This window comes from Pseudopipra pipra, chromosome W, assembly GCF_036250125.1.
Source record: "Pseudopipra pipra isolate bDixPip1 chromosome W, bDixPip1.hap1, whole genome shotgun sequence".
NCBI lineage: Eukaryota > Metazoa > Chordata > Aves > Passeriformes > Pipridae > Pseudopipra > Pseudopipra pipra.
The window spans coordinates 31976551-32003637 of NC_087580.1; the positions used below are offsets into that span (position 1 = coordinate 31976551).

Genomic DNA, 27087 nt, shown 5'->3' on the forward strand with positions numbered 1-27087 from the left:
TAGGAATGTGTGATGGTTGCCATGGTACCTGTGTGTAGCAATGGGAATGTGTGATATTTGCCATGGTAACTGACTGTAGGAACGGGAATGTGGGACGGTTGCCATGGTAATCGATTGTACCAGTGTGAAGTATGATGGTTGCTGTAGTAACTGACCATAGAAACGGGAATGTATGATAGTTGCCACGGTAACTGACTGTACCAATGGCAATGTATGATGGTTGCCGTGGTAACTGACCATGGCAATGAGACTGTATGCTGGTTCCCATGGTAACCAACCATACCAGTGGGAATGTATGATCGTTGCCACGGTAACTGACTGTAGGAATGGGAATGTGTGATGGTTGCTCTGGTAACTGACTCTGGCAATGAGAATATATGCTGTTTGCCATGGTAACTGACCATAGCAGTGAGAAGTATGCTCTTTGCCACAGTAAATGACTGTAGCAATTATGGTTGCCATGGTAACCGACCATAGCAATGACAATGTATTATGGCAGCCATGGTGACTGACTGTGGCAATGAGAATGTATTCTATTTGCCATGGTAACTGACCATAGCAGTGGGAATGCATGCTGGTTGTCATGGCAACTGTGATTTACTTAGGCTTTGAGCATGATATTTTCATCTGCAAAAACATCAATGAGTGCCCAGAGATCTCCCAAGATGGGCTTTAAAGGTCTCAAGCACATGAGCACTAAAGAGGGGCTAAGGAGCTGTGGCCTCAATGGTGTGGAGACTGAGGACAGCACAGGATAGCCCTGAGAGGGCTTGAAGGGAGGATTTAGAGATGGTGGATCCTTTTGTCATAGCAGAAAAGAGCATGAGAAAGAAAAAATTAATGCCAAGTGCAGCTGGGGAGGTCCCGAGTGGACGTGAGGAAAAAGGAATTTCACTCCATGGAAAACACTGGGCTGGAACACGTCACCCAGGAGTCTGGATGAGCCCAAGGCTTTGTGTGTGCAGGAAGAGCCAGGGAGGACGCAGAGATGTCAGTGCAGGAAGGTGCCAGCCAGGTGGGGCAGCCGGGGGGATGACGACAGCCTGCAGGGAAAGGGGCAGGGCATGGACACCGTAGGACAGCCTGGGCTGGAGAGGAGACAGGGATGGGGAGAAGCTGAAAGGCCCTGACAGAGCCACCTTCTGCAGGCCTTTGGCCATGGCTGCTGTCTGTGCCCCTGAGGCCAGGAGGAGGGGAGTGCCCCTTGCAGCCCTGGGGCCTCATGGCCTCCTTGTCCCTGCTCAGCAGCCTGGCAGGTGCCATCCCATGGTCCTGCCCTTGGCATTGCACATCCCACATCCCAGTGCCCCAGGAAGAGCCCTGAGGAATGAGGCAGGGACAGGATCTGCCTTCCCAGGAGCTGGGGGTCAGGGTTTAGCCCATTGGATTAAGAAAGCAAGTCAAGGTTTATTCAGCATCAGAGCCACCTTTCCCTTGCTTGTCCATCCTTGTCATCACTGTCTGCAGATTTCTGCTCTAACTGGAACCTGGGGACACTTTCTCAGTTGTGTCTCTCAATGAGACTCATTAGCACTACAAGAAACTTCAGTGTTTCCATCTCACTTTGACTTGTTGAAAAGTTGTTTGAACTTCCTCTCAGGGACTGAGTCTCATGTAAACAACATCAAACCCCCCTGAGGGTCATGAAATGCCTGGGGCTGTTGCTGTGCTGCTGAGCTGTGCTGGGCTCCTGGCACACAGGGAGCTCCTGGCAAGCAAGAAGAGCTTCAAAGAGACAGCTCTGCTGGTGAGCAGCTCCTCTGCACAGCCCAGCAGGGTTGAGGGCACTGCCAGGGCAGCTCAGGGACACCAGCAGGGCACAGACAGAGCTTCAAGGGGCTCAGCACTGGCAGGAGGGCTGAGAGCTCCCTGCAGGAGGAATCTTGGCAGGGCTGCACAGGGTGAGTCTGTGGCTGCAGGGCAGTGCAGGGGCAGCTCCTGGAGGCATCTCCTAAAGCTGGCCCAGCCCCAGCTGATGGGATGGGTGAGCAGGGGCTGTTTTGGGGCACTTTGGAAGAGCTGTGAAGCCGGGGGTGCAGCCAGGGGCGCCCAGGGCTGTGGGGCAGAGCAGGGTCCTGCAGCCCAGGGCACTGTGCTGGGCAGGGACTCTGCTGCCTGCCAGGGGCAGCTCTCAGCCGGCCCGGGGAGCTGCTGCCAGGGCTGGGGCAGAAGGGCTGTGGGCAAGGAGCAAACCTGGCAGCTGAGGGAGGATCTTTTCCATGTCTCAGTGTTACAGGGTCAGACCTGCTCACAGCTCCAGATCACTACACCATATTGAATGGAGAATTTTTTGCAAAGCTCAGAAAAGACAGGGGCTTCAGGAAAGGAGTTAGTCCTGCTGGTAATTTCCTGCTCAGGCATTGTAGCAGAGACATTGTTCTCTCAGTTCAGGAGGCTGCACTGAAATTCCAACTCTTTTACTCTCAGACATGAACATTTCAGGCAGTCTCAGAAATGAGCACAGGATCCTGGGCAGTGCTGAGCCTTCCCTTGGGGGTGGGCACTCTCCTGTCCCAGCCCTTGGCTTCTCTGCAGGAGGGCTCCTGTCCTGCTCTGTCCAGCACAGCTGCACCTCTGGGCTGGCACAGGGGACACTACCCAGAGCTGCCCTTTGAAGCAGCGCTGCCCTGCTCTCAGCACAGATCTTGGTGGGGTTTTTAAGGATGAATCTGTGTGTGAAGTCCTCTTCAAGGCAGCCCAAGGGAAAGTGCAGGGCAGATGAGAAACAGACTGAGAGGCACTGCAGCTCTCCTGGCTCTGCAATAAGCAGTGGAGAGCTCAGCCCTTCTGCATGTCCTGTCTCAACACTAGTCAGATTTGTCATAAGAAAAATTTGACCCTAAAAAAATTTGCCCCCGGTGTTATGATTGTAACCAAAAAACCCATTCAAAATTATTTTAAGGATACTCTGTGCCTCTCTTCTGCGGCCCAAATTGCTCCAAGACAAAAGTACAGGAATTTAACTTTTCCATCAAAGCTGGGTTCCATGTGACATCCCCTGTGATCATGAGAGCTGTCGCAAACCAGCTCCATGTCTGCACTGCAGCAGAGCAAAGCTGAGTCCTCGGCAGCACATGGGCAGAGCTCCTGCTCTTCACAGCACCCTCAGCCAACATAAAGCAGGAAAAGGAAATAAATTTAATTTTGGCAGGTTTTCAATTCAAAACTGGAGTGGTTTTGCTCAGCGAGGTCTGTCTTAATTGTTCCACGTCTTTTCTGAATAGAGACCCACACCATGAAACAACAAATGTGGAACAGCAGCTCCCTCACCCAGTTCCTCCTCCTGGCATTCGCAGACAGGCGGGAGCTGCAGCTCCTGCACTTCTGGCTCTTCCTGGCCATCTCCCTGGCTGCCCTCCTGGCCAACGGCCTCATCCTCAGCGCCGTAGCCTGTGACCACCACCTGCACACCCCCATGGGCTTCTTCCTGCTCCACCTCTCCCTCACAGACCTGGGCTGCATCTGCACCACTGTCCCCAAAGCCATGCACAATTCCCTCTGGGACACCACAACGATCTCCTACACAGGATGTGCTGCACAGCTCTTTTTCTTTCTGTTCTTCATGTCAGCAGAGTTTTCCCTCCTCACCATCATGTGCTACGACCGCTACGTTGCCATCTGCAAACCCCTGCACTACGGGACCCTCCTGGGCAGCAGAGCTTGTGCCCACATGGCAGCAGCTGCCTGGGCTGCTGGGTTTCTCGATGCTCTGCTGCACACAGCCAACACATTTTCCCTGCCCCTGTGCCAGGGCAATGCCCTGGGCCAGTTCTTCTGTGAACTCCCACACATCCTCAAGCTCTCCTGCTCACACTCAGGCTACCTCAGGGAAATTGGGCTCACTGTGGTTAGTTCCTGTTTAGTGTTCTGTTGTTTCATTTTCATTGTTTTCTCCTATGTGCAGATCTTCAGGGCTGTGCTGAGGATCCCCTCTCAGCAGGGACAGCACAAAGCCTTTTCCATGTGCCTCCCTCACCTGGCCGTGGTCTCCCTATTTGTCAGCACTGTCCTGTTATCCCACCTCAAACCCCCCTCCATCTCCTCCCCATCCCTGGATCTGGCACTATCAGTTCTGTACTCGGTGGTGCCTCCAGCACTGAACCCCCTCATCTACAGCCTCAGGAGCCAGGAGGTCAAGGATGCCCTCAGAAAAATGATGACTGGATGCTTTTCAGGAGCAATTATGTGCCAGGTTTCTGATGTGTAGCATTCAGAATGGGACTCCTTAATGGACCAGCCTTCCTGCTCAGGTTTTTTGTGGAGGTCATCAGGTTGTTAGTGCAATAATTTTCTGTGCAATTAAATATTATTATGCATCTGCCTTCTAATTTCATGTCTACCCATTGAATTTTACCCAGAGATGTATAAATGATGAATTGTACTGGCTGAGTATTTAAACAAAATAAAACACCCTGCAGTGCCTTCTTTGTCAAAGACCCTTCTTCTTAGCTGTTCCTAAAGGACAGCACACTGCAGGACAGGGTGTATTTGCAAACAGGAAGGGGACAATAATCCCAGCCCAGCAGCACTGCCAGGGAGCAGCAGTGCTTGGTCTTTGCAGAGCTGCTCTCTTGCCACTTCCACACTGTCCTCCTGAGCCCCTTTCTCACTGTAAGGCCTGAGTGCTCTCTGAGCACAGTCCTGTGGGCTGGAAGCCCTTGGAGCACAGGCAGGGACAGGCCCTGGGAACTTGTGAAGCAGAGCTGGGATCCCTTCCAGCATCTCCAGGATGCTGTGGCATCTTCTGAGGGCACTGCATGTACTGGGTCACTTGTTCTGTGACCTTGCTCCAGGGCTGCAACTCTCCTACAGTGTGTCCCCATGACACTCCTGCTCTCTGCTTTCCAGGTTTCATTTTTAGATCCAGTCTTCCCCTCCTGTTCACAGGGACATCCTGGGAGTGCTTCAGAGCTGCCATCCTGGGGCAGCTCCTGCCCAGCGTGGGCAGGCACAAGGTCTCTCCACCTGCTCCTCTCACCTCCCCAGTGCCACTGTTTTCTGCAGCCTCCTCATCCTTGCCCAGCACAGCCCTCCTGGCACAGTTGGACACAGCCCTTGTTCTACCCCCTCCTCAGGCACCTGCCCAACCCCCTCAGCTCCAGCCTGATGGCCAGAAACCTTCAGGGCAAGAAGGCACCAGGCAAAATGCTGAGCAAACCTTTCAGGGTCACAGGGGCCCTTCGGTTCCAGGAGCCCCTCGGTGTCACCAAAAATCATTGATTTAATGAGCTTAAACTGTGTGAAAATGGTCCCTTGGTACCACAAGGTTTCACAGTGTCTGGGTGTTCCTTTGTTTCTACGAGGTTCTGCAGTGTCCCAGGGTCCCTTTGGCTCCATAGTGCCTGGTCACAATGGCCTCTGGATTCCATGGGATTCTTCAGTGTCACAATGGCCCTTCACCCCACAAGATTCCACAGAGTCACTGTGCTCCTTTGCATCCATAAGACCCTGTAGTGTCACAATGGCACCTTGATTCCATGAGGTTCCAATTTGTCCATGGGCTCCTTTGGCTCCAGAGGGCCCTGTAGTGCCGAAATGACTCCTGGATTCCATGAGTTTCCACAGTGTCCTCGGGTCCATAGGGCCTTCAATGTCACAATGCTTCCTTGATTTGCAGAGTGTCTCAGGGTTCCTTCATTTCCATGAGGCCCTGCCTCATGGTCTCTTGATTCCATAAGGTTGTGCAGTGACAAAATGGAACCCCAATTCCATGAGGCTGCACAGTGTCCCGGGGTTCCTTTGGCTCCATAATGCCCTGTAGTGTTACAGTGATCCCTTAAGTCCATGTGCTGTCCTCAGTGTCACAATGACCCCTTGATTCCATGAAGTTGCACAGTGTCCCTTGGTTCAATTTTTCCACGAGTTTCCCCAGTGTCACAATGGCCCCTTGATTCCATAGGATTCCCCAGTGTCCCAAAGTCCATTTGACTCCAAAAAGGCCCTGTAGTGTTGCAGTGGCCCCTTGATTTTATGAGGTTCCACCGTGTCCCAGAGTTTCTTTGTTTCCATGAGGCTCCACAGTGACACAATGGCTCCCTGGTTCCATGAGGTTCCAAAAGGTTTCTGGATTCCTTTTGTTCCACAAGGCCCCAGATGTTAAATGGTCCCCTGATTCCACAAGATTTCACAGTGTCCCTGTGTTCCTTGGTTTCCATTAGGCCCTGCAGTGCCACAATGGCCCCTTGATTCCAGGTGGTTGCACAGTGTCATCACTGAGCCCACCCAGATGAAAGTTTGGGGGAGATTAGGAGGAACTGGGACAAAAAAGATTGGATATTTGGGGAAGGAAAGAGGGGCTTGTCCAAGAGAGAGGAAAGATTTTGATGAGGTAAAAACAGGTTCAGGGAATGCTGAGGGTGCTGAAACACTGACTGTGAAAACATTCCTGATGGACCTTTATCCTCTTTGTAACCTCAAGCCCCAACACTACCCAAAATTTCTGCCCCTCCCACTGAAAGGAGTCCACTGCTCTAATTCCAAACCAGAAAAAGTCCAAACCCAGAACTCCAGAGTCTTATTTTTACTCCAGTGCCCACCCCAATCCCAAACCTGTATTACCAGTATGAAAAGCCAAGCTTTAATCCTAACCCAGCCTAAAAATCTCTTCTCCTAATCATGAACCAGACACTGCCAGCAGAACAACAAACCTCCCAAAGTTTTGCCTAATCCCAACTCTGAGCTCTAAACCCAAGCCCTGACCATTAAGCACCCCCACAGCCCTTGGGAGCAGGGCAAGGACCTGGAGGGCTCAGAGCAGGCCCAGGGGGTTGGCAGAGGAATGGGAGGTGACCTGGATCTGCTCAGCTCTGCAGTGACCCCCAGGAGAAGGGCCTGGGCTCTGGGAGGGATGTCCTGTGGCACAGGGGCTCAGGATCCAAGTTCAGAAGGCCAAGTGCACATGGCAACAGCCAGAGCTGGTGCAGAGACATCAGGGAGGGTCTAGAAATGCTGCTGGGAGGGGGTGGGAAAGCAGGAGGGGTGTGTGCAGCCTGCAAGGCCAGAGCAGCAGCAGGGCCAGGGCAGGACAGCCTGCAGGAGAGATGGCCAAGGGCTCTGGCAGGGCTGCAAGGCCCAAAGGCACCCAGGCCTTTGTCCCCTTGCCTCTGGCAGCTGCCTCTGCCACTCAGGCCACCACAACCAACTTGCCTGGCAGGTTCTGCCCTTGGTTTCTGCCTCGCCCCTCCCTCAGGAGCCTGGCAGGGGTTGCCCAGTTTTGGGCCTTTGTTGTTGCTCCCCCTCCCATCCCAGTGCCCCCCAAACAGCCCTGAGCCAGCCGGGAGGGACAGGATCTGCTGGGCCAGGGCCTGGGGCTCAGGCCTTGGCCTTTGTGCTCCACAAAACCAAGGCAGGCTTTGCTCAGCATTGCAGGGGCCTGCCCAGAGCCTTTGTCTGCCTGCACTCCTGGCCTCCAAGGAGCTGCTCCAAGGAGTCCCTGGGGAGGCTTTGTCAGTGCCTGCCCTCAGTGGGGCCCAGCAATGCTTCAAGGCACTTGGACTTTGGCTTCTGACTTCTTCAGCAGCTGCTTCAATCTTCTCTCAGAACCGCAAGGATCACGGGCTGGGCTGCAAACACACCGTGGGGCTCATTAAAATGCAGAAATCCCTCAGGATCTCTTTGTCTTCCTTTAACTGTCTTTAAGGCAGTTTCAAAACAAGTCTTCAAAGTTTGTACTTTTTTTTTTTAGTTCAATTATGGCTATTTTTTAAATCAGGGAGGGGGTGATAGAGGTGTTCTCCAAGTGATCTTGATGCTGAGTGTCTCCTCAGGAGATCCACACTGACCCTGGATGATCAACCTTGCTCCTCACCCCCCAACCTCACCAGTTCTGACATGGCCCATCTTGGACTGACAGCTGATGCAGCTCCAAACACACTGTGGGACCCATTAAAACACTGAAAAACAAATTATTTTTCTTTCCTTAATTGTCTGCAAGACATCAACATTTAATTGGAGTTGTTTTGTAATTTAGCGAAGGAGGAAGATTTTAAAGTGGAAGTCACGAAAAAAATATATATTTTTATGAAAGGGAATGATTTACACAGAGCCTTGGGATGCAAGAGGGTCAGGGCACAAAGGATTTGGATCCAAAGATAAGGGGGCAAAAGAGATTAGTAGCACTTAACCATTGACCAGTTGAACAGTTATCAACTGGTTCAATAGCATTTGCTACAATTTTAACAGTGACTGAATTAGAGATTCACAATAACAACATTCATCATCATCATGGCCAGGCTTCGTGAACAAAGAAGGCTCTATCCACATTTATTACAGGCACGCTGGTGGCTAATGAGGCCAATACGAGATAGACATAACAGATTGCAAAAGGCACAGCAGAAAGACTCCTTAGGTGGTATATTCTGCAAGACACGGTTCTTTCTGCGTTGTCTTTTCTCCTCAAGAGTGATCCTGTGTGTGTTCTCAAAGGAGACAGCTGCGTTATAGATGGTGTGTCTCCAGGCCTCCCGATTGGAGGCCAGAGCAGACCAGTTCTGGTGATCAATATGGCCAAGGCTGAGATGTTGTTTCAGGGAGTCCTTGTATCTTCTCTTTGGGGCTCCTCTCTTGCGGCAGCCAGTGGCAAGTTCACCATAAAGGAGGATCTTAGGGAGGCAGTGGTCCTTCATCCTGGAGATGTGCCCTGCCCAGCACAGCTGTGTTCTCAGCAACATGGCCTCAATACTTGTGACTGCTGCTTGTTTTAGAACAGATGTATTGGTCACATAATCTGACCAGTGGATGTTTAGGATTGTTCGGAGGCAGCGTTGATGGAAGCGTTCTAAGAGACATAGGTGGTGGCCGTAGATGACCCATGATTCAGATCCGTATAATAGAGTAGACAGCACAATGGCTCTGATCTTGGCCTGCCTGAAAAGAAGATGAAGAAAAAGTTTTAAGATTTGTCTTGTAATTCCGTAGTCTTTCTTTGACTTTAAAGTTTTTGAAGAAAACTGTAGGATGTTTTCGCAGCTCCTTCTGTTGTAAACTAATTTTAAACGGTGAAAAACAAACACAGAGGTCTTGAGTATTTGTCTCAGTAGTTAACAAAGTCCAGCGAAAGGTCAGTAATGGTTGGGATATAAATGGATGTTAATTAGGCATTGTCACTGGAACCCGACAACAAAAATTTCTGTGGAAAATCACAGAATTTTCCTCCCAGAAGATTTATTTTGCTACCCAGTGAAGAGACTCTCTAAGTAAAATACCTAATTAATATTTGTCAGTGCAACCTACACAAGCCTACACATGGGTCTCTTGTGTTTGCCACTGGGTGGTGTGGGGAGAGAAGTGGTCACAGTGTTTTTCCCAGTCCCTTATTTTACTGGCAGAGAATCTGTATGGCTTTTTAGCACTATTAAACCCAAATATAACTCCAAGTATATTTGGTTAGAACAATGAATAAACTCTCTGATTGAAAATCAGGATTAGTGTTCCCATTGTTGCCAGTAAACACTTTGATGGACGGCTTGAGCTCCAAAATACATCTGAGATACTGTTGTTGATACTTAAATTTGTCATTTTGGCAATATCAGCTGAAGACCAGGAAACTTTGTTCTCCTCACAACAACCAACTCCCATATTAGTCTATTAGATTTTTCATGCTGATTTTGCCAGTTCCAAGTAAATGTCTGTTTTGTAATGTTGCAGCAAATCAAAAGATGATTTAGATATGCCAGCAGGTTGTCTTCTACCAAGAGCTTGTTCAATCCCATTGGATTTTTGGGATTCATAAAAGTGTAATTTAAACAGCTGTTTTGATTGGCAACACCAGGAAATTTTAGGATTTTTTTTCCAAAAAACACCTGCTGAATGCAGTTTTGATCCTCTTCTAGTAGTTTGTAATTGCATTGCCTGATAATTTGACTGCAAGCCAGCAGGTTAACTGAAAAGCAGAGTTTCAGGTTTATTTTAGGTATGTGATGACTTTGGCAACCGGTGATGAGTTGTGCCAACATGGTCCCAGCTGCCCTCAGAATGCTCCCAGTCACCCCCAGTATGACACAGCCACCTTCACTGTGAGCCCAGTTGCTCCCAGTATGATCCCAGTTGTCCCTAGCAGGGTCCCAGTAGCTCCCAGTTCCTCCCAGTGTGATCCCAGTTGCTCCTAGTTGCCCCTAGCACAGACCCAGTTGCTCCCATTATGATCCTGCTCTGATCCCATTATGATCCCAGTACGATTGCAGTTGCCCCCTGCATGGTCCCAGTTTCTCCCAGTTGCCTCCAGCATAGATCCAGTCAATCCAAGTATGATCCCAGTCTTCCCCCAGTATGGTCCCAGTCAATCCCAGTTGTCCCACTGTAGATCCATTCACTCCCAGTTCCTCCCAGTTGCCCCCAGCATGGTCCAAGTCGCTCCCCATGTGGTCCCAGTCACCCCCAGGATGGTTGCAGACACTCCCAGTATATCCCAGTTGCTCTCAGCATGCTCGTAGTCACACCCAGTTACTTCCACTTGCCCCAGGATGGTTCCAGTTTCCATCAGGATGATCCTGGTCACTCCCAGTTTATGCCAGTTGCCTCCAGCATGCACCCTGTCACTCCCAGTTACTCCCAGTTGCTTCCAGCATGATCCCAGTTGCTCCAGGGATGTTCCCAGTTGGCTTCCAGCCTGGCCCCACTGGCTCCCAATTCCCCCCTGTGTAGTTCCAGTCACTCCCAGTTTGATCCTGGTCCTTTACAGTCACTCCCACTATAATTCCAGTATGGTGCTGGTCACTCCCACTATGATCCCAGTCACTGCCAGTCACTCCCAATAGGATCCCAGTTGCCCCCAAGGTGGTCCCAGTTGCTCCCAGCCACCCCCAGGATGGTTCCTTTCACTCTCAGGGACTCCCACTCTGAGTCCAGTATGGCCCCAGTCACTCCCAGTCACTCCCTGGAGGATGCCATTTGCCCCCTGCATGGTCCCAATTGCTCCCAGTATGATCCCAGTATGAGTCCAGTCATCCCCAGTATGATCCCAGTAACTTCCAGACACTTCCAGTACAAAGCCAGTTTGATCCCACTCATCCCCAGTATGGCTGCAGTCCCTCTCACACACTCTCAGTAGTATTGTAGTCACTCCCAGTAAGACCCCAACAGGACCCCAGTAGGGGCCCAGCTGTTCCCAGTAGGATCCCAGTTGCCCCCAGCAGGGTTCCAGACGCTCCCAGTATGATCCCTGTCACTCCCAGCCACTCCTTGTATATCCCAGTTGCCTCCAGCATGCTCCCATGCTCCCCAGTGAACCCCCAGTCACTCCCAGTACGCTCCCAGTCATTCTCAGTATGATCCCAGTCACTCCTGGTCTCTCCTACTATATCCCAGTTGCCCCCAGTGTGGTCCCACTCACTCCCAGTTGCTCCCAGTAGCTTCCAGTATGATCCCAGTTGCTCACAGCCACTCCCAGTCACCCCCAGTGGGGTCCTAGTGCCTCCCAGTATGATCCCAGTCAATTCCAGTGTGATCCCACTTGCTCCAAGTATATCCCAGTTGCACCAACATGGTCCCAACTGCCCTCAGAATGCTCCCAGTCACTCCCAGTATGACCTCAGCCACCCTCACTGTGGGCCCAGTTGCTCCCATTATGATCCCAGTTTTGCCCAGCATGGTCCCAGTTGCTCCCACTTCCTCCCAGTGGGATCCTAGTAGCTCCCAGTTGCCCCTAGCATAGAACCAGTTGCTCCCAGTATGATCCTAGTCTGATCCAGTATGATCCCAGTACAATCACAGTTGCCACCAGTATGATACCAGTGACTTCCAGACACTTCCAGTACAAATCCAGTTTGATCCCACTCATCCCCAGTATGGCTGCAGTCCCTCTCACACACTCCCAGGATTATTGCAGTCACTCCCAGTATGATCCCAGTATGACCCAGTAGGGGCCCAGCTGCTCCCAGTATGATCCCTGTTGCCCCCAGTGTGGTTCCAGTTGCTCCCAGTCACCCCTACTGTGGTTCCAGTCACTCCCAGTATATCCCAGTTGCCTCCAACGTGCTGCCAGGTGCTCCCAGTATGATCCCCATTGCCCCAGTTCTGGTCCCACTGGATCCAGTCGGGGTCTCGGTGTATCCCGGTGTCCCCCCTGTCCCCCCACCCCGGTGTCACCCCCTTTTCTCTCCCCACAGAGCTCCTGAGCCAGTGGCGGCCGCAGCCCCTCCCCAGGGCCTCGGGCCCAGCCTGGACCCCCCCGTCTCCGTGAGGATTTTGGGGGGTCGTGTGTCCCCCCTTCCCCTGCTGTCACTCTGACTCTGCCCGGTTGCTCCCAGTGATCCCAGTAAAGCTTCCCAGTTCTCTCCAGTCCTGGTTATTGGGGGGCAACGGGGAGAGGATTTGGGGGACCCCACCTGACCTCTTTTTTTGGGGTGGTGGGACCCCAAACTGCGTTGGATGAAGCTGGGGATTGAGGGGATGAAGTGGAAGATGTGAGAGGAGGGGAAAAATGGGGCTTGGGACCCCCAGAGTAATCCGGGGGGGGTGGGGATTGAGGAGACTATGGAAAAGTGGAAGGAACAGGGAGAAGGGTGGAAAAGGCGGGTCTGGTGGAGCAGATGGTCCCATGGGGGTCTTTCGGCACAGGGGGGTTGGCAAAAGGGGGTGGCCCCCCTGAGCTCCCAACTTCCTGTGGGGTTCTGGAGGCTGCTGGATCCAATCTCAGCCTTGGATTATGCCAACAGTTTGTTTAGAGGAATTACAGGGGTGTGACTGAACCACTTTTGTTCCCCAGGTTTTAACGATGGCAAATCAGATCTATTGATAGAAAGGAATTTATTTAGGGTTCCAAATGATCAGACAAAAGATCTTCATCAGAATTATTTACTGCACAAGACAAACACTAAAACTACCAGGAGTACAGGATAAGACAGGACAGTGCTCTACACTAAAGCAATTGTTGAAGCAATTCTACTCAAGCTGGCAAAAAAGCAATAATTCTTAATTAGAGATGGATGGAACTCCCCCAGACCAACGCTCGTGGGGAGATCTCTGCTCTCAACCTCCAGCAGTGACCCTGGGGGGTCCCCAGGCAAGGCAGGAATCTCCACACACCCCTCCAAGAAGGGTTCTATTGGAAAAAGCTGCCCCAGGGAAAGGGGACTGGCCCTTTGTGGTCGAAAGGGATGGACTGACAGTCACTGGACTCCAGGGGTTGCCTCAACATCAGGGGCTTCATTCGGGGTGGAAGCAGCGGCCGAAGCTCTTCCCGCAGTCAGGGCACTGGTAGGGCTTCTCTTACTGGTGGGTCCGTTGGTGTTTGGTCAAGGTAGAGCTGTGGGGGAAGCTCTTCCCACACTCCCCACACTTGTAGGGCCTTTCCCCGGTGTGGATGCGCCGGTGGGTGCTGAGGTGGTAGTTGTGCTTGAAGTCCTTCCCGCAGTCAGTGCAGCGGAAGGGCCTCTCATCCGTGTGCATCCGCTCATGCCTGTGGAGATGTGAGCTGGTCTTAAACCTCTTCCCACATTCCAAGCACTTGTAGGGCTGTCCCCTAGTGTGGATGAGCTGATGGGTGCGGAGGCTGGAGCTGTCCCTGAAGCTCTTTCCACATTCCCCACATGTGTAGGGCCGTTCCCCAGTGTGGATGGCCTGGTGTCGGATCAGGTTGGAGCTGTTCTTGAAGCTCTTCCCACAATCATTACACAGGTAGGGCCGTTCCCCAGTGTGGACCTGCTGGTGTTTGATCAGGTGGAAGCTCTGGTTGAAGCTCTTTCCACATTCCCCACATGCGTAGGGACGTGCCCCAGTGTGGATCTGCTGGTGTCGGATCAGGTGGGAGCTGTTCTTGAAGCTCTTCCCACATTCCAAGCACCTGAAGGGCTTCTTTCTGCTTAGAGGCTGCTCAGGGACCACCAAGTCAGAGCTCCGCCTCAAGCTCCAACCACCTTCCCGGCACAGGCTGGGTCTTTCCTCCTCAGAGCACCCTGGGATGGCTTTGGAGCCCCTCCTGTGGGGGGATCTCCGGCCCTTTCCCTCCCCGCTGCCTTCCTGCGCCGGGGAGCCCTTCAAAACGGCCTCTCCCACCAGGGTCTCACGGGGGGATTTGTCCTCCGGGCTCTCCGTCCTCAGCTCGGGGCCTGGGGCAGGAAGCAAGAAGGACAGGGAGGGGATTTGCCTCCGGCCCACAGGGAAGGCCAAGGACATCCCCCCAACTCCGGCCCCGGCAGGACGGCGGCGCCAGCGGGGTTGTCCTGCAGCCGGGGCCATGCTCGGCTGACAGAGCCAGCACAACACCCGCCCAAAGGGACACTGACTTCCTCCTCACCTGCCTGGGGGGCCCAAGGCATCTTCCTCTTCCTCGCAGCCTCCTCCTCCATCCGCCCAAGCTTTGGGAAGGACAAATCCTGATGGGGGGAAAACAAGGGCTGAGCGCGTTGGCTTGGGGGTTCCTCCTGCCCAAGTCCATCTCTAGAACTCACCAGGCATCCTGTGACCATAAAACACTCCAAAACACCAAGATTCAGCCCAGAAAAACCCAAACCACCAAGATTCAGGAAAAAACCTCTCAGAAATAGCAAGAAGACCCTCTCTACCCTAAACTGCAAAAAGTTGAGATTCAGCTAAAAAATACTCCAAAATATGAATATTCAGCCCCAAAAAAGGTGATGGGGACTGAATTTAACCCTCCAGCAGCAAAGTCGTTTGATTTCAAGCTCATCTTCAAGGGGCGCCCTGGGATTGGAGCCTGGGCTCTAATTAACCTCTCCTGTGCTGCCAAACAGCAGGAGCTGTATGGCCAAGGGACAAACTGTGATCCCTGTCAGTGTCCATGGCCCCTGTCAGTGTCCTTCAGGGAAATTGGGAGGAGGAAATGAAGAAACTGGTTTGGAACTAAACTGGTGTTAAAGTGGGAAAAACCTCCTTCCATGGAAATAAAACTTAGACAGTTTTTCCTGGGCTGAACAAGCTTATTCAGGGATGAAGGACTGGGAGTTCTGTGGACACTTGTGCTGGTTTCTTTGGACACTTGTGTTCCTTCAGAGAGCCCCTGGAAACACTCTGCTGTTCACTCCCAGTGCCACCAGTGCCTGGGTCCTGTCTGCAGCAGCAGATTGCAGTGGGATGGGAGAAATGCTTTTCTGAGCCTCTGGGCTGGACACAGGCACAGCCTGACCCTGAACCCAAGGGAAACAAAGACAAATTCCACGGCTTTAGCTGGAGCAAGGGGGGGGGGGGGTGTTCCTGAGGGCAGCACTACACCAGACTTTTGTGTGTGTGTGAGACAGGCAGAACCACAAATGCCTGCACAGCCCAGAGCAGTCAGTGTGGGGCTGTGCTTGCTGCTGCAGAGACCCCCAGGGGACAAACCCAGGCAATAGCTTGGGTTTATTCCTTGCTCTGTGTCAGTGGAATAGAATGTTCCACAGGAGCTCTGTCCCCCTCTGTGGCACAAGGTGGCTCAAAGCTGAATATGGAGGGGGTCAAGTGCAAGTTCCCTTCTGAAGTGTGTGTCCCTAAGGAGGACACTTGCCTTATTATTGCTTATTATTTGTAATATCTTGTAGATCTATCATACAATAGCTAAGGATGGATTCTATAGAATATGTGCCATATATATGATACAGAATATATCTGATTATTGCTTTATCTGCCTGTCCAGACAGATATTGTGTATGCAGAGAGATTGTATTTGAGGGATATGTTCCTCTCAATACCCTGTGAGCTCCACTCCCAAGGTCAGCAAATTCCTGAAGCTCTCCCTTCTGTGCCCTGCAGGTTTTGGCAGATTTGCAAGAGCAGGGGAATCATTCCCTGCAGTCCCTTTGCACTGTAGGAAATGGGAGCACTGTGCACATCCTGCTGCCTCCAGATTCCATTCTGGGTGTGGGAACGACCCTGTGGGGAGCAAAGAAATGCCTGGTTCTGCAGGAGCTGCAGATTCTCAAGGGGCAGCAGGACCAAGTCAGGGGCCTGAAGGGGGCCTGGGGGGCTTTGGGGTCCGGGAGGGTCCTGGGGGAGCTGGGGAGAGGCTTTGGGGATTGGGGGTACAAACCAGGACAGACCAGTACAGACCAGGACAGACCAGGACAGACCAGGACAGACCAGTACCTCCTCACTGCTTCCCAGATCTCTCCTGGAGCTGGGCCACGTTGTCCTGAGACACCTGAGGCCCCCCCAGTGCCCTCCCAGTACAGTCCAGTGCCCCCAGTACAGCCCACTGTGTTCCTGTCCCAGGGTGTGGGTGATCCTTCTTTGGGGAGGTTGGAATGGATTTGAGGGGGGGCTGTGGGAGATTTGGGGGGATCTGAGGAGATTGGATGGGGATTTGGGGGTTTTGAGTGCCTTTAGGGAAGTTAAAAGAGGTCTTGGGGACATTGGGGGGTCAGAGGTACCTATGGGGGGAGGGGATTAAAGGGAAAATGGAGGTTAGGAGACATTTGGGGGGGGTTAATGAGGCCTGGGCGGGCAGAGGAGGGGCTGCACCAAGAGCAGGTGAGTCCTGAGACCCCCCCTGGTGTCCCCAAGACCCTCTTGGTGTCCCCAGTTCCTCCCTTGACACCTCGAGGTCCCCCTGGTGTCTCCAATGTTCCCAGGGACTTCCCATAGCCCTAATTCCCCCCTAGGCACCCCCAATTCCACTGTCCACAATCCCCTCCCCACTGTCCCCAAACCCCATCCCTGATGTCCCCAACCCTCCATCTCACCCCAGGAGCCCCCCCTGGACCCTCTGACCACAAAAACACCCCCCCACACATTCACAGAAAGGCCAAGGGCATCTGGGGAAACATTGGGGAGAGTTGGGGGGCTTTGCAGGGCCCTGGGTGATTACTGGGGGATACTGGGACACACTGGGGGGAACTGAGGGACACTAGGAGGGCACTGGGAGGGACTGGGGGGTTATTGGGAAATTACCAGGACACACGGGAAGACACTGGCAGGTTACTGGGCCATACTGGGGGTTACTGGGTGCTCACTGGAGGATCACTGGGTCATCCTGGGGGGCAGTGGGAGGTCACTGGGACACACTGGGTGGTCACTGAAGGGGTCACTGGAAAGTCACTGGGATATACTGGGGTCTAGGGATCCCCTTACCCGGATGTGGTACATTTCCCCCCCCCCGGATTTTGGGGGCCATCCCTAGGACCTCTTCTTTTTGGGGCTGGGGGACCCCCTGGACCCACTGCTGGGCTTTAGGGGACCCCTCAAAATGCCCTCAAAACCCCTGAAAGCCCCCCCTCGACACATCAAAACCTTCTCAAGGTCCCCTCAAATGCCCTCAGAGACCTCATCCCTCCCCAGCACCCTCTAAACCCTCTCAGTGGCCCGCAAAACCCACCTGGGACCCCCCAGTCCCCTTTAGGGACCCCCCAATCCCCCTCAGAGACCCTCAAAACCGTCTAAGACCCCGTAAACCCCCTAGAGCCCCCCAAACTGTCTAAATGGTCCCGCCAGGACCCCTAAACCCCCTCAGAGACCCCCAAACCCCACCTGGCACCCCCCAATTCTCCTCAGAAACCAAAACCCCCTCAGAGACCCCCAAACCCCTTCAGGAACCTTCAACCACCCCCTGAGTCCCCTCAGGACACCGAACTCCCTCAGGGACCCCTCAAAACCTCCTCGGTTATCCCCGAACCCCCCCGCTAAACCCTCCCGAGCCCCCCGGGGGGACTCACAGCACTCAGAGCGAACCGCAGGCCCCGCCGCCATCACCGAGTCCCGGCTGCGCGCGCACCGCGTTCAGAGAACGCCGCCGCAGCCAATCAGCGCGCGGCCACGCCCCCGCAGCCCCGCCCCCGCCCCTGCCGCGTTGGCTGCCGGGAATCGGTGATGGCGGCGGGTCGGTCGGTGAGCTCTGAGTGCAGGCGGGGGGTGCGGGAGAGCGGGGTCTGGGGATCCCCTCGGGGGCTGCGGGGAGCGCGGCTGTGGGGGGAAAGGCTGCAGGGCTCGGGAGGGTTTAGCGCGGCGGATCGGGGGTTCCCGAGGGTCAGAGCGCAGGGCCTTGGAACCGTCTCGGGGGCCGCGGGGCTCGGGAGGCCTCCCAAGAACCCGGATGTTCGATTCGATTGCTGGGAAAGTCCCTCGGAAAAAAAATTCAAAACCACCCAACGAAAAAAAGAACCCTAAAAAAAGGAAAAGTGAGAAAAAGGTCAGGAAAAAACTGCAAGCGCCAGGATGATTTTATTGCTTTGCTTCAGTTTTTCCTTGGTCTCCTCCTTCTCAGGTTCTTTGCTCCCTTCCTTTACAGAAAGTTCTTCTGCTGTTGTGTGGTTTTGTGGTCCCTTAGGGGCTTTTAGGGGTCCCTGAGGAGGTTCTGGGGGGTCCCTCAATGGGTTTGGGAATCCCTGAGGGAGTTTTGGAGTTTCCGAGGGAATTGGGAGGTCCTGGGGGCTTTGGGGGGAGGGGTGTCTTTGAAGCAGTTTTGTGGGTTTCTAGGGGGATTTATGGAGTCCCAGACGGTTTTGAGGGTCCCTGAGGGGGTTTTTGAGGTCTCTGAAGGGGCTTGGGGGTCCCAGGTGGGTTTTGCAGGTCACTGAGAGGGTTTAGGGGGTCCTGGGGGGGAGATGAGGACTCTGAGGGGATTTGAGGTGTTTTTGAGGAGGTTTTGATGGGTCCAGAGGTGAATTTCTGAGGGGGTTTCAGGAGTTTTGCCTGGGTTTTATGGGGTCTCCGTGTCAGTCCTGCCTGGCCACGGCCAACTAAAACTCCTATAAGGCCATTTCCCATCCCACTACAACGTCTCTGCCAGCCCAGCGAACCGAGCCCAGGCAAAGGGGATCCCAATTCCCCCCTCGAACCCCAGAGACCCCCAAAACTCAGCACACAGAGACTCCACAGACAGGGGGGCCCGGGTGTCCTCTAAAGCCCAGCAGTGGGGTTCAGGGAATCTCCCAGCCCTCAGGGGAGGGGTCCTGTGGCCCAAAATCCGGGGGGAGATGTAGCACATCTGGGTAAGGGGATCCCAGTGCCCCTCAGTATCGCCCAGTGACCTCCCAGTGACTCTCAGTATGGCCCAGTAACCCCCTCAGTGACCAGCCAGTGTGTCCCAGTGACCTCCCACTGGCCCCCAGGATGGCCCAGTGATCCTGCAGTGAGCACCCAGTAACCCCCAGTATGGCCCAGTAACCTGCCAGTGTCTCCCCTTGTGTCCTGGTAATCCCCCAGTACCTCCCCAGTCCCTCCCAGTGCCCTCCCAGCATCCCTCAGTAACCCTCCAGTCCCTCCCAGTGCCCCCTGGTTCCCCCCAGTGTGTCCCAGTATCCCCCAGTAATCACCCAGTGCCCCCAAATCCCCTTAACTGTCCCCAGTGTGTCCCCAGATGCCCTTGGCCTTTCTGTGAGTGTAGTGGGAGGGTGTTTTTGTGGTCAGAGGGTCCAAGGGGGTCTCCTGGGATGAGATGGAGGGTTGGGGACATCAGGGATGGGGTTTGGGGACAGTGGGGAGGGGATTGTGGACAGTGAAATTGGGGGTGTCAAGGGGGGAATAATGGCCAGGGAGAGGCCCTGGGGATGCTGGAGACACCAGGGTTATCTTGGGGTGTCAAGAGGGGAATTAGGGACACCAAGAGGGTCTTGGGGACACCAAAGGGGATCTCAGGGTTCACCTGCTTGTGGTGCAGCCCCTCCTCTTCCACTCCAGGCTCTATTAACCCCTCCCAAATGTTCCCTAACCGCCATTTTCCATTTAATCCCCTCCCCCCACAGATCCCTTTGAAACCCCAATGCCTCCAAGACCCCCAAATCCCCACCCAAACTCCCCAGATCCCCCCAAATCTCACCTAGGACCCCCCCCCCCCGCCAAATCCCTTCCAACCCCACCCCAAGAGGGATCACCTGGCACCCTGGGACAGGAACACAATGGGCTGTACTGGGGGCACTGGGCTGTGCTGAGAGGGCACTGGGGGGGGGCTCAGATGTCTCAGGACAACGTGGCCCAGCTCCAGGAGAGATCTGGGGAGCAGTGAGGAGGTACTGGTCTGTACTGGTCTGTACTGGTTTGTGCCCCCAATCCCCAAAGCCCCTCCACAGCCCCCCCAGGCCCCTGAGTTGGTCCTGCTGCCCCTTGAGCATCTGCAGCTGCTGCAGAACCAGGCATTTCATCAGCAAATGTGCAGGTGACCCCAAGCTGGGGGTGTGTTGATGTGCTGGAAGGCAGGAGGGCTCTGGAGCACAAGTGGTGTGAGGAGAGGCTGAGGGAGCTGGGGATGTTGAGGCTGGAGAAGAGGAGGCTCAGGGGAGACCTCCTGACTGTCTGCAAGTCCCTGCCAGGAGGTTGGAGCCAGGTGGGGGTGGGGCTGTTGTGCCAGGAAGCAGCAGTAGGACAAGAGGGCTGGGTCTTGAGCTGTGCCAGGGGAGGTTTGGGTTGGATATTGGGAAGGAATTTTTTGCTGAGAGAGTAATCAGGCCTTGGAATGGTCTGGGCAGGGAGGGGGTGGAGTCAGCGTCCCTGGAGGTGTTGAAGGTGAGAGTGGATGTGGCCTCAGTGCCATGGTCTGGGAAGCAGGACAGGGTTGGATCAAGGGTTGGACTTGATGATCTCAGAGGTCTTTTCCAACTTGATTGCTTCTGTGATTCTGTGATTGCCATTCCTATGGCAGCACATGCTTGAGGCTCTATCCCCAGGGTGATAGAGATGTCTGTCCATATCTATCTCCAAGGTTAGTCTGTAAATGTGTTGTGTTAGAAAAGCAGGCTGAGTTCTGGGCTGGTTGTAGAAGGAGAAAGAAGCCCAGAGGCCAGTGCAAGCAGGCAGCCCTCAGCTTGCACATGATGTCCCCTCCCTGCAGGTTCCTGTCCTTGAGCCCAGGCCCTGAGGTGAGGCTGAGAAGTGGCGCGGAGGTGAGCCCAGAGCTGTCCCTGAGGTGAGGCTGAGAATAAGTGCAAGGCAGAGGTGCTGCTGAGGAAGGAGAGCCCCGTGGTGGGGAAGAGGAAAAATTGTGCCCATCCCTGAGAAGGTGCTGTGTCCATCCCCTGTGTGCCAGGTGAGCTGGGGCTTTGCTGCAGAGCTGCGGGCGCTGATTTGAGGGTCTCCAAGTGCTGAGATGGTGGGCACCCAGGAACACAAACTGTGCCTGGCCACGGAGCCTGCAAGGAGGAGCAGAGACAGCCCTGTCAGTGTGGGGGTCCAGGTTGTCCCTGTGCCTTCCCCTGCAGGCCGTGGCTGTCCCTGCTGGGCCCCTGTCCATCCCCATCAGGTCCCTGCCCGTCCCCCCGGGCTGAGCTCCCCCCAGGAAGTGCCGTGGAGCTGAAGCTGCTGCCATCCCCCCCCTGCAGCCGCTGCCCCAGCCAAGGGAGCAGCAAAGGCAGGGCCAGGAGCAGAGGCAGCATCAGGGGAGCCCTGGGGGGGCCGGGAAGGTCTTGTGTGGGTCAGGAAAGAGGCGCTGGGCACGAGGCCGGGGCTGTGCTGAGCAGGCCCAGCCCTCACATCCCCCCAGCCAACGCCGGCTGCCCGGGGGGCTTGGGAGGGACCCCCAGCCCGTGTGCCCCACACTGAGGTGGCAGAGAGAGAGCCAAGGGACAGGGCCACGGGCAGGGCCCTGGGTGAGGGACAGGCAGGGCCATTGCAGGGCCACGGTGAGGGCACAGCCTGTGGCAGCAGAGCTGCCCAGGGCCGGGGGCAGCCGGGGGTGTTGGTACCAGGCAGTGGTGGGGTTGAGCAGAGCACGAGGCCTCTTGCAGACCCCTGGAGCAGCCTCCCACTTGCCAGCCCTGCCCTGGTGGAGTGACACTTTCCCCTCCCTACAAGACACTCACCCAGAACTCTTTGGGGGGCCCTTTTGTGTCTATTCCTGGTTGCTGATTCCTTCTGGGGACCTGAGGGCCCCTCTGCAATCCCATGCATGGGGCACAATCTCCTCTCCAGAGCTTGACTCACTGCTGACTTTGCAGGGAAAGCTGTTCTGGCAGCTGCATCCTCAGCCCAAGGTCAGTTTGTATCCCCGAGTGCTGATCCATCCTGGGGACCCAAGGGATCCTCTGCCATTCCATCCATGCAGCAGGAGTCATCCTCCTGCCCTTGACTCCCTGCAGAGGAACAAGTGCCATCTCTGTTTGGGAGAAGCCAGATGCTGCCCCTGGGCCATCAGAAGTGGTGCTGAAGCCTCTTTCAGCCCAGCCCCGGGTGCAGTTTTCTCATCCCCTCACTGAGTGCCTGCTCCCCCAGCCAGCACTGACCAACCAGGGTGTTTGGCACACGTGGTTTGGTGGTTTGGAGAAACAGCCCCGGGCTGGCAGAAACAGCCCTGGTGAGGTGCCCGCACTGGCAGGGGCCAGGGGATCGCTGCTCCACGGAACCAGCTGGAGCTCTGGGTGAACCTGAGCTGAAGGGCCTGTGACCTGTGGATGAGTCCAGGATGGAGCAGAGACCCCCCTGCAGCCCGGGAGGAGCCCACGCTGGAGCAGGGGATGCCCAAAGGAGGTTGAGAGCCCGTGGGAAGCCCCTGCAGAGCCGAGGGAGCAAAGCCCTGGTTTCCCAGGGTGTCACCTCTCACCCCAATTTGGTTTTGGAAGATTTTTTTAGTATCATCTTCATATTTTTGAGTATTTTTTAGCTGAATCTCAAGGTTTTGCGGTTTGGGGGGGCAGGAGTCTTCTCACTATTTCTTATAGGCTTTTGCCTGAATCTCAATGATTTGGGTTTTTCTGGGCTGATCCTTGCTGTTTTGGAGGTTTTTATGGACACAGGATGCCCGATGTGTTCTAGTGATGGACTTGGGCAGGAGGAACCCCCAAGCCAACACACTCAGCCCTTGTTTTCCCCCCATCAGGATTTGTCCTTCCCAAAGCTTGGGCGGATGGAGGAGGAGGCTGCGAGGAAGAGGAAGATGCCTTGGGCCCCCCAGGCAGGTGAGGAGGAAGTCAGTGTCCCTTTGGGCGGGTGTTGTGCTGGCTCTGTCAGCCGAGCATGGCCCCGGCTGCAGGACAACCCCGCTGGCGCCGCCGTCCTGCCGGGGCCGGAGTTGGGGGGATGTCCTTGGCCTTCCCTGTGGGCCGGAGGCAAATCCCCTGCCTGTCCTTCTTGCTTCCTGCCCCAGGCCCCGAGCTGAGGACGGAGAGCCCGGAGGACAAATCCCCCCGTGAGACCCTGGTGGGAGAGGCCGTTTTGAAGGGCTCCACGGCACAGGAAGGCAGCGGGGAGGGAAAGGGCCGGAGATCCCCCCGCAGGAGGGGCTCCAAAGCCATCCCAGGGTGCTCTGAGGAGGAAAGAGCCAGCCTGTGCCAGGAAGGCGGCCGGAGCTTGAGGGGGAGCTCTGACCTGGTGGTCCCTGAGCAGCCTCCCAGCAGGGAGATGCCCTTCAGATGCTTGGAATGTGGGAAGAGCTTCAGGAAGAGCTCCCACCTGATCCGGCACCAGCACATTCACACCGGCGAATGGCCCTACAGGTGTGGAGAATGTGCGAAGAACTTCAGGGACAGCTCCAGCCTCCTCAGCCACCAGCGCACCCACACTGGGAAACGGCCCTACACGTGTGGGGAATGTGGGAAGAGCTTCAGGCAGAGCTTCCACCTGATTAGGCACAAGCACATCCACACCGGGGAACGGCCCTACACGTGTGGGGAATGTGGGAAGAGCTTTAGTGACAGGTCCAACCTCCTCACCCACCAGCGCATTCACACTGGGGAGCAGCCTTACAAGTGTTCAGAATGTGGGAAGAGGTTCAGTGACAACTCCAGCCTCCGCAAACACCAGCACATCCACACTGGGGAACGGCCCTACACGTGTGGGGAATGTGGGAAGAGCTTCAGCCAGAGCTCCCACCTCCACACCCACCAGCGCATCCACACTGGGGAACGGTCCTACAAGTGCTTGGAATGTGGGAAGAGGTTTCAGACCAGCTCACATCTCCTCCAGCACCAGCGGTCACACACGGATGAGAGGCCCTTCCGCTGCACCGACTGCGGGAAGGGCTTCAACCGCAACTCCACCCTTGTCACCCACCGGCGCATCCACACCGGAGAGAGGCCCTACAAGTGTGGGGAGTGTGGGAAGAGCTTCGCCCACAGCTCTGCCCTAATCAGTCACCAGCGCCTCCACACTGGGGAACGGCCTTACAAATGCTTGGAATGTGGGAAGAGCTTCACTCAGAGCTCTAAGTTGACCAAACACCAACGGACCCACCAGTAGGGGAAGCCCTGTGAGTGCCCCGACTGCCGGAAGAGCTTCGGCTGTAGGACTGACACACAAAAAAGGTTTCAAAAGGTCTTCACGATTTTGAGTATCTGCACTCCAACATCAATTTATTCTTTTGAATATGTGTAAGTTTAACCTCAGTTTAGTCTGAAAGCCAAATTCACCACTACCCCATTCCCTGATAACCATGGGCTGATTCTGACAAGTGAGGCAGAAATGACCCACTGCCCAGCAAAAACCAGTGGGGCCAGCCAGTGATCTCTGCCCTGGCAGCCCAGTTTCCCCAGTCTCATCTCAAAATGACCAGTTACACTGAAGCAAAGAGCACTGGAACCAGTGCAACAAGCCCCAGTCTGACTTTCACACCTGCCCACGTGTCCTGTTTTCTGCTGCTCTACAGACTTCCTTCTTTAAAATACAATGGAAAAATGAACGGGTTTTGGGGTTGTTTTGGTTTTCAGCTTGGGTGTTTTTTTTCCCCCTCACTGTTCTCATTAACCTCATTTCAAATCTATTTTGGTGTTTGAAGATGAATTAAAATTTTGAATGATTTTTAATGTTAATGCCTTGACCAAAGTATCAAAACATGAAAAATAAAAAAAACAAAACACCACGAAGCTGTCCATTATTGTGACAATAAAACACTCAGAAGTACTAACATGAGTGCAGTTAAACCCCCATAAATAAGACCATTAAAATAATTTTAATATTTATGTATTATTTTATTTTTAATAAGCCTAACATAAGGAAATTTAATTCCTGACATCGGCTTTCCCCACCTCCCAAAAAGGTAATTTAGTTACATCTTAGTCACCCTTGAAAAGCTCTTTCCAGCTGGGTTGACCTCTGCCTTAGACACTCATGAGATCTGCCAAAACCAATTTAAGGGCAAATTTCCCCACCAGGTTCAACCGCATTGGTTTTACCAAAAACTTTGCAAGTAACCCCACAACTTTCATCTTAAACTCTTCTCTCAACCTTGTAAGATAATTGGCAGTAAAGAGACATGACTGTGTTATAATTAAGAACACGTTCTTGTTCTCAGAGTTATTCATACACCAAAAAGATGCCACAGGAATGGCCAAAATATTAATAGCAACTTCTACACTTTGGAAATCTACATTTGGTTTTTAAAGATTTCACAGTGGTTGTTTCCTTAGGAATTAAGGCACATTTTACTAAAAAGTTTCAATAAACTTACAAAAACATCTTCCTCCACTAAGACACAGGCAGTCATCCTAACCTGAGGTAGGCACTGAAAAGCCCAATTTTTTTCTTAGCTGTCATGAGTCTTTCATTCCTTCTGTCACATCAATTAGGCATCAACCCATTTTTCAACCTGCTGTTATCTACCAGCTCCTGCTTTGGTTTCCAAGCCCAGTGTTTTGGCCACGATAAAATCAGGGACCTGGGCAGTCATGTCAGAATGACAAAGAGTACTGACCCTCCCTGCCAAGGGAGACAAACCATTCCCAACCTCGACCAAAGGTTCAAGGCAACAATTCTGAAACAATTTTACAATGTTTTTCTCTTCAGTTTTTTGCTGCAATTCTCTGTTGCTCTATTAAAAGACCACAGCAGTGAAAGACAAGGCCTGATGGCCAAACCCAGGGCTTCAGCCACTTGAGGTCTATTGAAATCTCTCTGTGAGGAAAAGCTGAGAGAATTGGGATTGTTGAGGCTGGAGAAGGGAAGGCTTTGGGGTGACCTAATTGTGGCCTTCCAGTCCCCTCAGTAAAGTCATGGACAACACCCAGCTGGGTGTGAGTGTGGATGTGCTGGAGGGCAAGAAGGATCTGCAGAGGGATCTGGACAGGCTGGATCAATAAGGCCAAGTGTCAGGGCCTGCCCTTGGGTCCCAACAACCCCCTGGAACGCTCCAGGCTGGGGGCAGAGGGACTGGAGAGCTGCTCAGCAGGAAGGGACTTGGGGGTGCTGCTTGACAGCGGCTGGATATGAGGCAGAATGTGCCCAGGGGGGCAAGAAGGCCAAGGGCATCGTGGCCTTTGTGGAGAAGAGTTGAGCAGAGAACTGATTGCCCCTCTGTGCTGGGCACTGGGGAGGCCCCACCTGGAGTGCTGTGTCCAGTTCTGGCCCCTCAGTGCCAAAAGGCCCTTGAGGGGCTGGAGCGTGTCCAGAGAAGGGAACGGAGCTGGGGAAGGCTCTGGAAAACACGTCTGCTGAGGGACGGCTGAGGGAACTGGGCTGGTTGAGTGTGGAGAAGGGAAGGCTCAGGGGGGACCTCATTGCTCTCTGCAATGACCTGAAAGGAGGTTTTAGTGGGTGTGGGGGTTGGTCTCTTCTGCAAAGCCTTTAGTGACAGGAAGAGAGGAAACGGCCTTAAATTGCGTTGGGCAATGTTCATATTAGATGTTAAAGAACCCTTTTTCCACTGAGAGAGCGTTGAGGCATTGGATCAAGTAGCCCAGGGAGGTGGTGCAGTCTCTGGAAGTGTTCAGGTGTGTGGTGGGTTGACTTTGGCTGGACACCAGGTGCCCTCCCAGCTGCTCTATCACTCCCCTTCCCAACAGGACATGGGAGAGAGTAAGGTGGGAAAAACAAAATAGTGGGTTGGGATAAGGCAGTTTATTTAAAGCAAAAAGCAGAACAAAGCTTGGTCGCACAGAAGCCAAAGACAGCAGGGTTTGTTCTCTGCTTCCCATGAGCAGCCATGGTCGGCCACTCCCCAGGAGCAGGGCTTGGGTCCGCGGGACGGTTCCTCAGCAGGCAGCCATCAGACAATGAATGCCCCCCTCCTGCTCCGGGCCTCAGCTTTTAGAGCTGAGCTGACCTCCCATGGTCTGCAATGTCCCTTGGGTCAGTTGGGCTCAGCTGGCCTACTTGGGTCCCCTGCCAGGCTCTTGCCCTCAGCTAAGGAAGGAATGTCCCAGTGTTGGTGCTGTGCTCAGCAGTGGCCAAAACACTGGGGTGTTCTCAACCCCCTTCCAGCTGCCAATGCCAAGCCCAGCCCTGGGAGGGCTGCTGTGGGGAACTGAACTGCAGCTCAGCCAGACCCAACCCAAATATCTATGGCACATATTCTATAGAATC

At 54.1% G+C, this 27087-nt stretch overlaps 1 protein-coding gene and 1 pseudogene across 1 annotated transcript; one reads left to right on the forward strand and one right to left on the reverse strand.

The window, feature by feature from the left end:
- LOC135405249 (zinc finger protein 91-like) overlaps nucleotides 1-27087 on the reverse strand; it is a 360615-nt pseudogene that overhangs the window by 167960 nt on the left and 165568 nt on the right.
- LOC135405326 (zinc finger protein 239-like) lies at nucleotides 22823-24228 on the forward strand. The gene has a single exon (XM_064640001.1). The coding sequence runs from the start codon at nucleotides 22873-22875 to the stop codon at nucleotides 24028-24030; it is 1158 nt and encodes a 385-aa protein (XP_064496071.1). The 5' UTR covers nucleotides 22823-22872; the 3' UTR covers nucleotides 24031-24228.

What these genes read in the sequence shown, in the direction of transcription:
- LOC135405326 (XM_064640001.1), top strand. Translation starts at nt 22,873, where the DNA reads ATGTCCTTGGCCTTCCCTGTGGGCCGGAGGCAAATCCCCTGCCTGTCC.